Source organism: Dermacentor albipictus, chromosome 8, assembly GCF_038994185.2.
Source record: "Dermacentor albipictus isolate Rhodes 1998 colony chromosome 8, USDA_Dalb.pri_finalv2, whole genome shotgun sequence".
Classification (NCBI taxonomy): Eukaryota; Metazoa; Arthropoda; class Arachnida; order Ixodida; family Ixodidae; genus Dermacentor; species Dermacentor albipictus.
The window spans coordinates 16,729,552-16,743,468 of NC_091828.1; the positions used below are offsets into that span (position 1 = coordinate 16,729,552).

Consider the following 13,917-nt stretch of genomic DNA (forward strand, 5'->3'; position numbering starts at 1 on the left):
TGCAACGCACAGTGCTTTCTAAGCCAATCGCGAGGACCGCAAAGGCAGAGTCCGTGCCATTACTGACAGCAGTGAATTCTTTCAGTAAAGAACACGGCACCCAACGGCAAGAAGCTTCATATCGAACGTCGAAGTAGCTAGGCCTAGTGTTGCCGCAGCGTTGGCTACGGCTGCCAGCGGATCTGCGTGCCAGAGCAGTGATTTCAGGCGGCGAGGTAATCAAAATGGCAGCAGTGGCAGCTTTTATTAATACTGTTTCGGACCAGCGGTCACGACAAAATGTCCGGAAAATCAGACGGCAAAGAGTTCTTGCGTCTGAAATTATAGATGTTCTGATACATTGACTCTAGGGAGACGTGGTGGTGCCGCGAAGCCATCCAAATTATCCGGAATCCGGAAAGTAGGTCGATGACTGTACACTGACAACTTCCCAGCCGCCGACAGGACGTCAAAGACGATTCATTACGATTTCTGTCTGTTGCTCGATCCAGAATTACCGCGACTTTCGACCCTTTCAATAAAATTACAGCTAATTTTCCCTGATAGAGACACAAATTCCCTGAGTTTTTCCAGACTACTCAAAATCCCTGAGAATTCCCGGTTTTCCCGGTTGGTAGACACCCTGCTTGCAGAAGTTTTGATGTGCCCACTCAGCACGAATTGAACACAAGAAGCCCATGCAAGTCAAGGTGGTGAGGCCCAAGTGCATGGCGGTTGTCGTTTTTCTATTGCATAATGTTTAAAGATCGGGGGAACCCGAAAGGAAGTCGAGCTGGTTGGCAACGCAAAAATACAATGCCGCCAGAGTGAAACATGATGCTGACTTGCTGCAGGTGGTGCATTTGGGTTATCGCCTATTAAAAGCCTGCATTACACTTCCAATGACACTACGACCCATGCGCTGTGAAACAGATAGGTGAAGATTCTTATTGCAATAGGTTTGGCGGCGATAGTTGTGAATGCACAGTGCGATGACCTGGGAGGAGATTTGCTGCTACTGGAATAAGAAACCGAGTGCACGCTGGTGTTTTCAGGTGAGACGGGCAGACGAGTATTGCAGGAAAGCTGCTGCAGTGGGTCACCTTTCCTTGTTTACATGACATCAAGCAGACAGAAAACATATAATATGACGGTAGTTTGACAGTGTACCGAACGTTGATGCTGAAAGATTGCGTTTTCCAGGAACATATGAACTGGTAAAAAAGCTTAACTGTATTGGGTAATTTTCCGTCTTATCAATAGCGAACATTGATACCAATAAATTGTGTGTAACGGGACTGTATCAACGAGGCTCTCCTGTATACAGTCCTGTGTGGCTATGGTTAATTAAGTGCACTGTAGTCTCTGACCCATTTGACAATGCAATTTTTTGCCTCCCTTTGTTTTTGTTTTTTTATATTGTCTGTTGATTGTGAGGGCTACGTTAACTAAAAGTGAAAATTTTTGCTGTTAGTATTTTTGGTTGTTTCTTAACTTGATATCATAGTATCACCTGAAATTAGTCTGTGTTAGTGAATAGTGAAATTTTTGCATATATGTTGTGCAACATGATCATCAAATATTGAACTGGATATAGAATGTTCAATATTTAGCTTGCACGGAGTTCTTGTTCTGGAAAAGAAGAAAGCAGGTTTATGTACACTGGCACCATGCAACAACTGCTTTGAACTATCTGGAACACAATGGCAATGACAAATTGTTGCTGTTAGTATTTTTGGTTGTTTTGTACCTTAATATAATAGTGTTACCTGAAATTATTGTGTTAGTGAATAGCAAAATTTTGGAATATAGCGAAACACGATCACTGTATATTGAATCGAATATACAACATTGAATAGTAACAAGGCAAGCCTTATGCCCTTGGTATCTCTCGTTATATGTGCATCATGCAGCTTCAATGGTTCTAGAAACGTACGAGGAAATGTCTGCCAATTGGCGGCCACGAAATATCACAGCTCACCAAGCGTTCTGCAGTGCCGTCAGGGGCATTTTTATTGGCTGTTGAACTGCACTGCTCTTCAATCGGGTACAGCGTTGGCACTGCGCCCCTTTTTAGACGCTTCCTATAGCCCGCACTGCCACCACGTGGTTGCTGAAACCGGAAGCAGCGCACTGTGAAGTGCAGTGAGCACACGAAACTGATCTCATTGGTTGGTGGGTTCCAGTCACAGGCATCACCACAGGGGCACCCACGCACAAAGTCAATCCAAGCCTGGCGCTGGGACGGCTCAGCAGGCAAGGGGTACAGGATGGAGCTGGGTGCTGACCGTGAGTGGCAGACTGGCACGACACACCGTGCGGTTCTCGGTGCAGCAGGATCTGCATTGCTGTTCCAGAAGATGTGAGCTATAGCAAAACTCTACAGTTTATGTGCAAGCCACATCACCTGCCGGTTGCATATCACACTACAGTAAACTCTCAGTTGTACGAACGTCGCTTTATCGAATATTTCAGAAAAACAAACTTTTTAAAAATCCCCGGCAGTATTCTTATAGATTCTATGCAAAAATATTTCACTTAAACGAATTTCGGAACAGTCAACATTTCAGTTTTACGAACTCGCTCAGAGGACCAAGGCTTGCACTGCACTGAACTGCAGGTGCAACCGAGGCCCGCCCTCACCAAACCGCCGCTCCAGCGGCAATGTAACGTCGCTGGCGCTACAGTGCCCTTGGGGCAAAGCGGCGGCACGGAAAACGAACGGCAACGAGGCATGGCCTCCTAGATCACCTGCACAAAACGAGCAAGCATGTAATCTCGAAGGCCATGATCAAAGCAACATTGCTGGTGCTTGCAACGCTGCCAGAGCAAAGCAGCAATCTGTCACACCACAAACCACGTGGTGTGTGTTTTTTCCGACCGGCTAGTCGTGGCATGGTCATCGTCTCTTTTTTTCCAGTCTCGTCGGTTTCGCGTGCGCACACAAACTACCCACATGGCGTGTTTTTCATTGATATGTACAAATTCCATTTCACATATTTCTAACACTATGGATGCCATGTCTTATGTTGGTCTAGTGGATATTTAGTTTTGTGAACTTTCAGTTAAGTGAACGATTTCCTTCGGTCCCTTGAAGTTCACTCAAGTGAGAGTTCACTGTATACTGGACATATGCGGTTACCAACTGTGACAACTGGATGGATGCCGGAGGGCAAACATTGACACCACACTGCCCCTTGCTTTGTTAAATGCTCTGGACCCATCTCTGTGAGGACACTTGCTCATGCCATGGCCTATCATACACTGCTACACTGCTCTGCCTGCTACCTGTTGTCACAAATCCTCTCAGGCAACACAAATGATAATGAACGTTGAATTCCCCTCTGAAAAGGGACAGTAGCAGATGTCTCACATTACAGCATACTGTATAGACTCGTGTAAGGCCTGCACTTCTTTTCACAATTTCTTTCACGGCCCTTTCCCAAATTTCACGGCCTTTGCATGGAACTGAACTGTGGAGCAGCGGGTGACTTGCGCACACCCTAGGTCCAGTGATCTAATAGCGGCACACAAAAATTAGCCGATGCACAAGCGCTGCATCGGAGCTACAAATGCGAGTGCTTCACCGTAGGAAACTTTTTCTTTTAAACTTTGGGCTGCCAAGTTGGGGGTGTGGCCCTACACAAGCCTAATGGTACGATTATACCTGCCAACTGTGAACTTTAAAATCTGTAAAGATTTTCTGGACACTACATGATGACAAAGAGGGGGGGGGAGCAAAAGGTGAATAGCATGCACTGTTTTTAATGCCTACCCACAGCAAGCGCCTTTTGACACACACACACACACGTATATATATATATATATATATATATATATATATATATATATATATATATATATATATATATTACATATATATATTTATATCACGTGCTCATCCAACTTTGCCAATAATGTTACCAGTCATGTTTCGTTGTGTTAACACTTGCTCACCAGAATATATGTACCCACCTCTTATATAATACTCCTTGTGGGTCATTAAGGTATTAAAACACACACACACACACACACACACACACACACACACACAGGGTGTTAATGTTTAAGTTTTACGAAAGCTTTAAAAATAGCATGTTGAAAATAACATAATTCTAGTCCTTCAGCTGGATTATTCAGAGAGGCAGACTTGACTTGCATGAGAAATTGAAATCCATATTCAACTAATTAACAAAAATCCACTAATTATCTTTTGAATTAATTACTTTATGAATACATTGCAATTTATGAATTGTAGCCAGTGATTTTGCGAGGCATATCCACTTGGAACAAATGTCTAGAATGACACCGCTTTGGAAATATGCACCCTCAAACTTGCCGTAAAACTGCATTGTTGTTCCACTTTAACAAAACGCTCTTTTATGCATTGAAACACAAAAGTAACTGGAACACCCATGTATTTTGTTCCACACTTTGGCAAATATTTTGAAACTGGTGTCATCCTGGAAATTCATTTCAAGTGGACATGTCTTGCAAGCTCACCAGCTACAATTTGTAAATTGCAATGTATGCCATAAAGAAATTAATTAAAAAGTGAATTAAGCAAGCTCGGCTGAGTAGAATTTTGGCCGAGTCCATGCGAGGTAGGTTGAGCACAATTTTGGGGTCTGCACCCCCATGCCATAAAATCACACCATGGAATAAAATAGTAAGCACCTGCATCTCAGAATCTAATGAAAGAAAAATTCGGATATGCAAATTTCATGCTGTCTTTGTATACCCTGAAAGTTGCATGGTACTTATGGCGGCAGTAATGATGGGACATAGTTACGAGTTTATGCACTAATACATGTTATTGCAAAACAAACTCATTAGCAACTTTGCCTCCGTCACGTTGAGCATGGCCTAAGCCTCGTGATACGTCTGCACACTTTATTAGCTGTGGATGTGCAAGAACCATCCGCACTTATAAAGATGCTATAATTCGCTGGAACAGACGCAACTGACTGACTTCACTGCACCATTTTGATTTGCTTTCATTTAATGTGCTGTATACTCTTTATAAAAACAAGGTGCTTGTTCACTTTCCACATCGTTGCATGTGTTTCACAGGAGGTAGAGAGAGAGAGAAGCAAAGAAAGGAAGGGATGTTGATGGTGAAGCAGTTTCTTAGAATAATGCAATATCTTATGATCAGCATAAGCAAAAGAGTTTAAATGCACTGAAGTAAGTGCAATGTGCAGTTACCTTTTAAAGTGAAGGTTGATACAGGTGTAGTAAGGTTACTAAGTCTGCAATACATTGGAGATTTACTGTATTCAGTGCAGGAAAGAAATGGTACATCAGAAAAGATAATAGTGTTTAAATGATGCTTATCACGGATTCATGCTTTGACAGCAAATTGACGATGCTGTTTATTCTTTGTCAAAGTGTGAAACATGTTATTGCAGTGGTGGAACGTCCATTTCACCTTTCGATTAAGGTCCTGGCGCAGGCAAAAAGTCGATTTGGCGCATCAGCAAGCGCTTCTGACGCACGGTTTAACGCACATATACTTACTACATAACTAGCGAATTTTGACTGATATAGTCAATATGTTATGGAGACGGGTTTGTGTGAGGGTTACCCTGCAAGCACGTTCAGCAAAAGACGCGATGCTCCTCCACACCGCGATGCACCAAGGGTGCTATAGCCAGGTTCGTTGATATGGCACAGAGAAGGCACCACGGACAAATCGCCAATAAGCACATGTTTATTTACCCAGGATGCAACACAGTGCAACAGTCGTGGCTTGTGAGCAAAAGTTCACCACAAGACTGATGGAGTACACATGCCTGCACTGCACATGAAATCATGCAATATACTGATGTCATGCCAGCACATTAGGGAGTTGTCGAACAGGGGCCACAAAGGTTTTGAGGCTTACTTTTAATCCTGAATGTCACATCCTCCTTTGGCAAACTAAGCAGTACCACACGAGTTAAATCAACACCGAAATTAAGTGCCAGGAAGATAGTACAGCAGCACTACATTGTATGCCCTCAGAGAAAAATGAGCTAAGGACGGGTCGTATGGTTCTCTGCATTCTTCTCTTCTTCCCATACGGGTCTCTGCTTCCTTCTGTGATGGTGAAGATAGTATGCTGTTGGTTTTGATTTCAGCTTTTCTAGCTGTGAAGTATTGACAGATGGAGAGTTTCACTCTCATGCATACTTTGCTGCACGTCTACCGATAACCTACACGTGCGCTACTGCGACATGCCCCTTTGATAAGAGCTTATATACCGCGGCGCCGAGCGTAACCGCACACTTCTTCCCAGCTTATCACAGCCGGCGGCCCAGCTGTGCTGGCGCTCGCCAGTCACCTTGTCAATGGAATAAAGCAATTCCCTTTTGCGTACTTTCCCTGCTACCACCTGGTTCCTGCCTGCCTGGAAGAACACCACATAATGACGACGAGAATCAATTGCAGTCTCTTCTTCGGAACCGACAATACTGCGAAATGGCCTCGCAGCTGGGACAGATGGAACCTTTTGACGATTCGACCAGTGACTGGATGTCGTATGACGAGCGACTCTCATCGTAGCTGAGGGCAAACAAGGTTTCAGCCGACCTTCAAGTCGACGTTTTCATGAGTCTCATCGGTCCGAAAACATACCAACTGTTAAAGTCTTTGACTGCTCCCGATACACCTACATCGAAGTCGTTAAGCGAGTTAAGGGAAGTTTTGAGCAAACATCTGTCGCCAAAGCCATCCGTTATTGCCGAGAGAGCCAAGTTTTACCGTGCCGTGCAGGGCGAAACGCAGACGATAGCTCAGTTTGTAGAAGAGATACGCAGGCTAGCTCAAACCTGCGATTTCGGTTTTTTTTTCGACGATGCACTTAGCGACAAGTTTGTGTGTGGCATGCGGCGAATAGACATCCAGAGACAGCTGTTCGTAGAGGACAAGCACTTAACTGTCCAGAAGGCAGTTGACCGTGCTCTGGCGTCCAAGGCCGCAATGAACAATGCAGTGACAGCCCATGATTTATCAGATAGCGGTGGCCTAGTTCACCGAATGCAGAGCGGAAAGCCGAAGAATAAGTACGCAAGTAAACGTGCCAAATACCAGCAGTGTTATCGCTGTGGTTCTTTCAAGCACGATGTGCAAGCGTGTCCGCACGTACAAGCTACTTGCTTCGAATGTAACCGGCAGGGGCACATACGCAGAATGTGCAGAGCAAGAGCGGAACCAAAAAACCAGAAGCAGTGTGTGCGCACACTTGAGTGCAAGATCCAGCACGACTTCACTAAGCTCAACAGTGTCGACGTGTCACGAATGGCCCCCATAATGTTAGGCGTAAATGTAGAAGGAACTACTGTAAACATGGAGCTCGACACTGGAGCAGCAGTATCGGTCATGTCGCGCCATCAGGCTAAAGTGTACTTTCCTGGTGTTCGTTTGCAACCAACAAAGATGCAACTGAAGACGTACACAGGGGAAACCGTAAAGCCTGTAGGAGTAATGGATGTGCTGGTCCGCCACAATAACCAACAGGCACGATTGCCGCTTTACATTGTTCCGCAAGGCGGTCTACCGCTCTTAGGTCGCAACTGGCTACAGCATATCAGGCTAGACTGGGGTGGCGTTCGAGGTCTTTGCAAAGTGTCCGCTTCGTCAGGCAGTCCACCCACAGGCAGTCCACCTGCAGCACTAGAAACGCTGCTATGGAAAAACGAAAACCTGTTTAAGGATGAGTTAGGGACCATATAAGGAGAGCAGGCAAGCCTCAAGTTTAAGGATGACCAAGTGCCTCGTTTTCTAAAAGCACGGAGTGTGCCTTTCGCTCTTGTAAAAAGGGTAGAGGCTGAATTGGAAAAGCTTGAGAAGTTGAGAATCATTTCTCATGTCGCCAGTAGCAAGTATGCTACGCCGATTGTTCCCGTAGTAAAGTGCGACGGGTCGATTAGCATCTGTGGAGATTACAAACTCACGCTGAACCCAATCCTAGATGTCGAGACGTACGCGCTTCCAAAGCTGGATGAGCTTGTGGCAGCATTAGCGGGCGGTCAGAAATTCTCCAAAATTGATTTAAGTCGGGCTTATCAGCAAGTTGAGATGGACGAGGAATCCAAAGCCTACCTGAACTTGAACACGTCCAGGGGCTTATATGTTGTTAACCGCTTGCCTTCTGGCATCGCCTCAGCGCCGGAGATCTTTCAGAAGATCATGGATAATATTCTGAAGGGCCTTGACCGAGTTACCTGAAGGGCCTTGACGGAGTTACTTGTTACATCGATGACATCATGGTCACCGGAAAGACTGAACAGGAGCACCTAAAAAATTTGGAGGCGGTATTGAGACGGTTATCAGACAGAGGCATCAGGGTAAAGCGCGTGGAATTGAACCGGCAACTGACAAGCTAGAAGCTATCACAAAGGCTCCGCGTCCCACGGACAAGCAGCAATTACATTCACTGTTGGGCTTAAGTTTGTTCCTAACCTGTCAAACATCGTTTTACCCCCGAACAGATTGCTGCGGCTCAATGTTCCCTGGGCCTGGAGTGACGTGTGCGAAGCAGCCTTCTCGGATATCAAGCAGCTGCTGTCGCAGTCACCGGTTCTCGCTCACTACGACCCCAGTGCGCCCCTGCAACTGTCGTGCGATGCATCGGGTGCCATCCGGTTGCGTACACATCACGTACCTTATCTTCAGCGGAGGTCAATTATAGTCAGCTGGAAAAAGAGGCACTGGCTCTAGTTTTCGGCGTCAAACGCTTCCACGACTATCTTTTCGGGCGTTCATTTGTTCTCATTACTGACCACAAACCCTTGCAGACAATTCTCGGTCCCAAGACAGGAATACCAACTGTTGCCGCAGCTAGACTGCAACGCTGGGCTAGCTGCGGGCTAGCTGCAACGCTGGGCTAGCTTATATACCGCGGCGCAGAGTGTAACCGCGCACTTCTTTTCAGCTTATCACAGCCGGCGGCCCAGCTGTGCTGGCGCTCGCCAGTCACCTTGTCAATGGAACAAAGCAATTCTCTTCTGCGTACTTTCCCTGCAACCGCCTGGTTCCTGCTTGCCTGGAAGAACACCACATTTGGTGCAGGCTCAATTAAATTTTTCGCTAAAATGCCATATCGGCGCAGGATGGTGCAATCGGCACAGCTGTTCCACCAGTGTTGTGGAAAATTCATTATGATATATAGTTTGCACGTTCACCTTGTGAGCTTGATAAGTTGTCGCGTCTCGCAGAGAAAGTAACAGAACCATGAAATAAGATAATTCATAGGAGAAAACACACATGAAAGCTGAAACCAACAGCCCGCAACTAAATGGTCGCGTGTACCGTGCAGCGTTGAAATGTCGGATAGTATGCTGTAATGTCATTTCCCCTCGACACAGCATTTCACCATAATTGCACATTCTTTAAAACGCTCTCTCCATAAAAGTGTGCCGGGCTACGACTGTGGCGTTTTCGTATATTGCAAGTAGCATGTATGTAATAAATCCAAAAATTAAGGCGACATCTGAAGGCCATGCCTTCTCGTGAGGGGCACCTTGTAGAATTTACAACTTGCAGCAACTGTAAATAACAGGAAAGGCACGCAAACGTACATACTGTCAGCACCTAAAGCCTAATCTAATTCTGGGGTTTTCTGTGCAAAAACCACGATTTCATTAAGAGACCTGTCATAGTGAGGGACTCCGGACTAATTTTGACCACCTGGGGTTCTTTAATGTGCACTCAATGCACAGTACATGGGCGTTATTGCATTTCAGCCCCGTCAAAAGGTGGTCGCCACAGCCAGGATTTGATTCCGTGCCCTTGGGTTTAGTAGTGCAACACCACAGCCACTCGGCAGGCCTACACCCAAAGCCAATGTGAAGATAAATAGGGCATCACTTTATTAGAAACATAGTGTGTCAACAAACATAAAAATCACATACTTCAATCTGACTTGCGATTGCAATTTCTGTGCACGCGACCGAAATTGCGCTTCCGGTGCGATGAAAATCGTATCATGAGAGACAGGCTTAATAGCTGCACTTTAAAAAGTAACAGACTGTTGTGGCTAGGGTGGCGTTCAGGGCATGGAATCTGCCATGCCCATCGACTGCTAGGTCAGGTTGTAGAAAATGAAAGAAAGGAGATTTATGGATTATTGGATTTATGAAAGGAGAAAGGAGAAAGGAGATTTGCCTGGATTGGGCTCCAGTTATTGAAGCCCAATCCAGGCAAGAGCAAGTTAAACATCTCAGTTCACATCAGGACCTTCTTTCTCCCACTGCTCGAAAAGTCTCCACATTTAATACTGTCGTCGTCCCCAAGCAAGTCGACTATGGAATCTAAAGACTGTCCAACAGGAAATCATAATCGTTGACTCCGTTGTGATACCACGCCCATGCTTGCAATAACCCGAAGTAGCTCCGCCTCCGAAGAGGCTGCTTTCGAATCTGTGGCAAGAAATCAACCTGCGACACCCCGTTCGTCATCGTTGTCCCCCTCCTTTTCATCCTTTCCTCAGGCTTCCAGATAATGGTGGGGTGAGCGCCTTTCACCTTCAACAGTCGGTGTCCATGCTGCACTGACGTCTGGATAGGAGAGGTGATGGTTTGACAGGTGGCAAATGTCCAATTAACGCCTCTGTGTTGTTGAGACGTAACAAACACCTCCACTGTCAAGACATTCGACATGAGGGTGACCAGATTTCAGGTTGCCCAAAGCGCCGATGTTCGGTTGTGGCCTCGGGGACCATTTTAGTTGTGATGGCCGATGTCACATGGCGGCTCGAGGGCCCAGCCCTCGCTTCATTGTGTCCACCTCCCTGGGAATACACAGGCACACACACACACACTTGTCGGCACGCCTGAGTGACATGCCTGCCAGACACTATGATCCCCGTATCACTTACAATGTTTTACCCTTCTCTCTGTCTCTCTTTTCTAGTCGTGGTCAGCACTCAACAAGACAGAAATAGGTTGCCTAACTCAATAACATCATTAGCAATATGCATAAAACACATTCTTAAAATGTTTACTCTTGAGTTCATTGCTTGAGATCTCCGGCTCAGACTGTCTGGATTCTTATTCCGGCCAAATGCGACCATCATATCCATCTCCCGTTCCTTTCCATCATTTGCTTCAGTCATGCAAGAGGGCCATGGTCGCTCTCGACTGTGAATTTAGTGCTTTGAATATTGCATCCTAGCTTTTGAATTGCCCATTCCATGCAAAACACTTTCTCCGAGGTACTAAATACCTCTTCTCGCGGTGTCAGTTTTCGACGGAGGTACAGCACAGGATGCGCTTCACTGCTTTTGTTAATTTGGGCAAGGATAACACCTCGACCGCAGTTGCTGGCATCACATCAGAGAATGCATTCTCTGCTGAGGTCTGACGAGACAAGTACAGGGTGTGAAGACAAAGTTTCCTTCTCGAGCAGTCCACATTTTACGACTAGCTCGGCTACAACTTCCGTGCGACTTGCGCACTAACACCGTCTCTCTCTTGTCTGCGAAGGACCCGCACTAATGTAAAAACCAAGAAATGTTGCGTAAATTACCTGTTTGAAATTACCACGAAGATTCAAGCTTATTTTTTCATTTCTATCCTGCACGCTCTAAGTGATACTAAAATGCTGCTGTCTGATGAATACATGCGCAACACATACCAACACTTTGCTTCTTTGAGTATGGCACGCCTCTAAGGGACAGTATTAACTTTTTCAATCGTGCGGTTAGCAGCGGTTCCGCTAAATAACAAGTCTTTCTTCCAAAGAAAAAAAAAATATTGTGACCACTCATGAAAAGTGAACTGTTACTCAAGCACGCTCTACTGGTTTCTAACAAATAATCACGACTTGGTGGTACAGGCGTACCTAAAAAAAAAAAAAAAAAATAAGCCTGTCTGTTAAAAAAAACGACATATCGAAAAAACAACGTTTCTAAACTTTATGCGTTTCAAAACCGTCTCTTTGAACCGTACTCGAGGTGGGTGCTGTCTGAAAGCTGCTGTCGAACTGGTCAACCCGGGAATACAAAGGGCACGTATGTCATTCCCCTTGCTGCACAGCTCCGATACCTTTCGTACAGTCCACCTACTACGTAACATCGCCTAACCACTGCGTTCTCTCGTGTCATACAGGGTACACCTTCAAATGAACTAAAGGAGCGAACATTGTTTAACTGCGCGAACAAACGAACCACAACGACAGAGAGGGACAAGGACGGGCGCAGACTTGCAACTAAAGTTTATTCCACAATGTACACATATAAGTACACAGCCGACATGCACCACTGCGCGTGCGCGAAAAAAGATAAACAAAGGTAAAAGAAAAGTAAAACCTTGTATAAGCGAAACGCGACCTACCTACGCTCGTCAATAAACCTCATCTCACTGTGATATAAATAAACTGAGGTGTCACTGACACATTGTTGCCCCTTCTTTCTGATGTACGCCTCGAGTAGCTCTCTGGCTCGGCTATCTCGGCATCGGCACAAAATCTTCACTTCCTTCATTATCGGCTTGCACGTGCACGCCAGGCAGTGGACAGGCAGGTGCCCATTCGTTTTATTTCTAATAGACAATTCATGCTCACGCAAGCGCACATTCACACACCTTCCTGTTTGGCCTATGTAAACTTTGCCGCATGATAGAGGTATCTGATATACTACTCCAACACAGCAATGTACGTGGGAAATGGAGTGCTTAGTTCCGCACCCTTGGAAGTTATTTTTACTGCTTCCTATGCGCGAGCATAGCCTAGCGAGCTTGCCGGGAGCCGAGAACGCTATCTCAACTCCATACCGTTTCACAACCTTCTTTAAGTTGTGGGAAGTCTTGTGAACATAAGGCACAACTGTCCTTTTCTTATTTTTGCGCTCCCTTGCGTCTTCAGCGTCATTGCCTTCTGTCTTTGCCTTCTTCTGTCATTGCCTTCTGCCTTCTTTCTTTTGCGAGCTCACGTGCAAGCCGATAATGAAGGAAGTGAAGATTTTGTGCCGATGCCGAGATAGCCGAGCCAGAGAGCTACTCGAGGCGTACCACATCAGAAAGAAGGGGCAACAATGTGTCAGTGACACCTCAGTTTATTTACATCACAGTGAGATGAGGTTTATTGACGAGCGTAGGTAGGTCGCGTTTCGCTTATACAAGGTTTTACTTTTCTTTTACCTTTGTTTATCTTTTTTCGCGCACGCGCAGTGGTGCATGTCGGCTGTGTACTTATATGTGTACATTGTGGAATAAACTTTAGTTGCAAGTCTGCGCCCGCCCTTGTCCCTCTCTGTCGTTGTGGTTCGTTTGTTCGCGCAGTTAAACAATGTTCGCTAATATCTACCAACTCGCCCAACAACAAGTTCTACTAAACTATGAACTAAAGGAGGGGGAACATAACTGCCCCCTGGCCTTTGTCCTCCTCCGTGCCAAACGTCGCTTTCTTTTCAACCTCGTCGGACGACTTGGATGCGCTCTGAATCGAACCACTGCACCCGACAAATGCGCCTTTCTAAACCTTTCTCTGCACTCCCCACAGAGTTTAGTGGCTTTAGATTTACTCGGCCACATTGTCTTCTCTGCCACTATTCTGAATTTGTGACACCTCTTTCCCTTGGCCCTGTTTTTGGTGTTCCGTTCTGAGTGCCTTTTTTTTCTTTTCGCTGGTGGCTTCTCGGCCTTACCAACTTCTTTAATTTCTGCCGGGGACATCAGAAAGAATCCCTCCTCCAACTTTAATATGCCTCCCGAACTAGCTATTTTATCCTCTTTCTTCGCACTGATTTAATCGTAATTCAGTACCCGACTCTCTTCCTGAATTCTGGGAGGCAAAATCGCAAAGATTTCCTTTTTCGGCTGCACTACGTCTCCCGAGCTAGCTACTTCAACCTCCTTCTCTGCACTGTGTTCCGCATTGCAACACAGCGTACTCTCTCCGACTTTCGATTTCCTCCTCCGGCTTAACAACACCTCCCGAACTAGTGGTTTCATCCTC

General features: G+C 45.8%; 1 protein-coding gene across 3 annotated transcripts in view; it reads right to left on the reverse strand.

The window, feature by feature from the left end:
- Positions 1–13,917, reverse strand: part of LOC139048636 (uncharacterized) — a 101,051-nt gene that overhangs the window by 15,195 nt on the left and 71,939 nt on the right. For all 3 annotated transcript variants that reach the window (XM_070523087.1, XM_070523089.1, XM_070523088.1), the window contains exon 2: positions 1,961–2,327. In XM_070523087.1, coding sequence (XP_070379188.1) covers positions 1,961–2,327 — 367 coding nt within the window. The remainder of the gene's footprint in view (positions 1–1,960; positions 2,328–13,917) is intronic.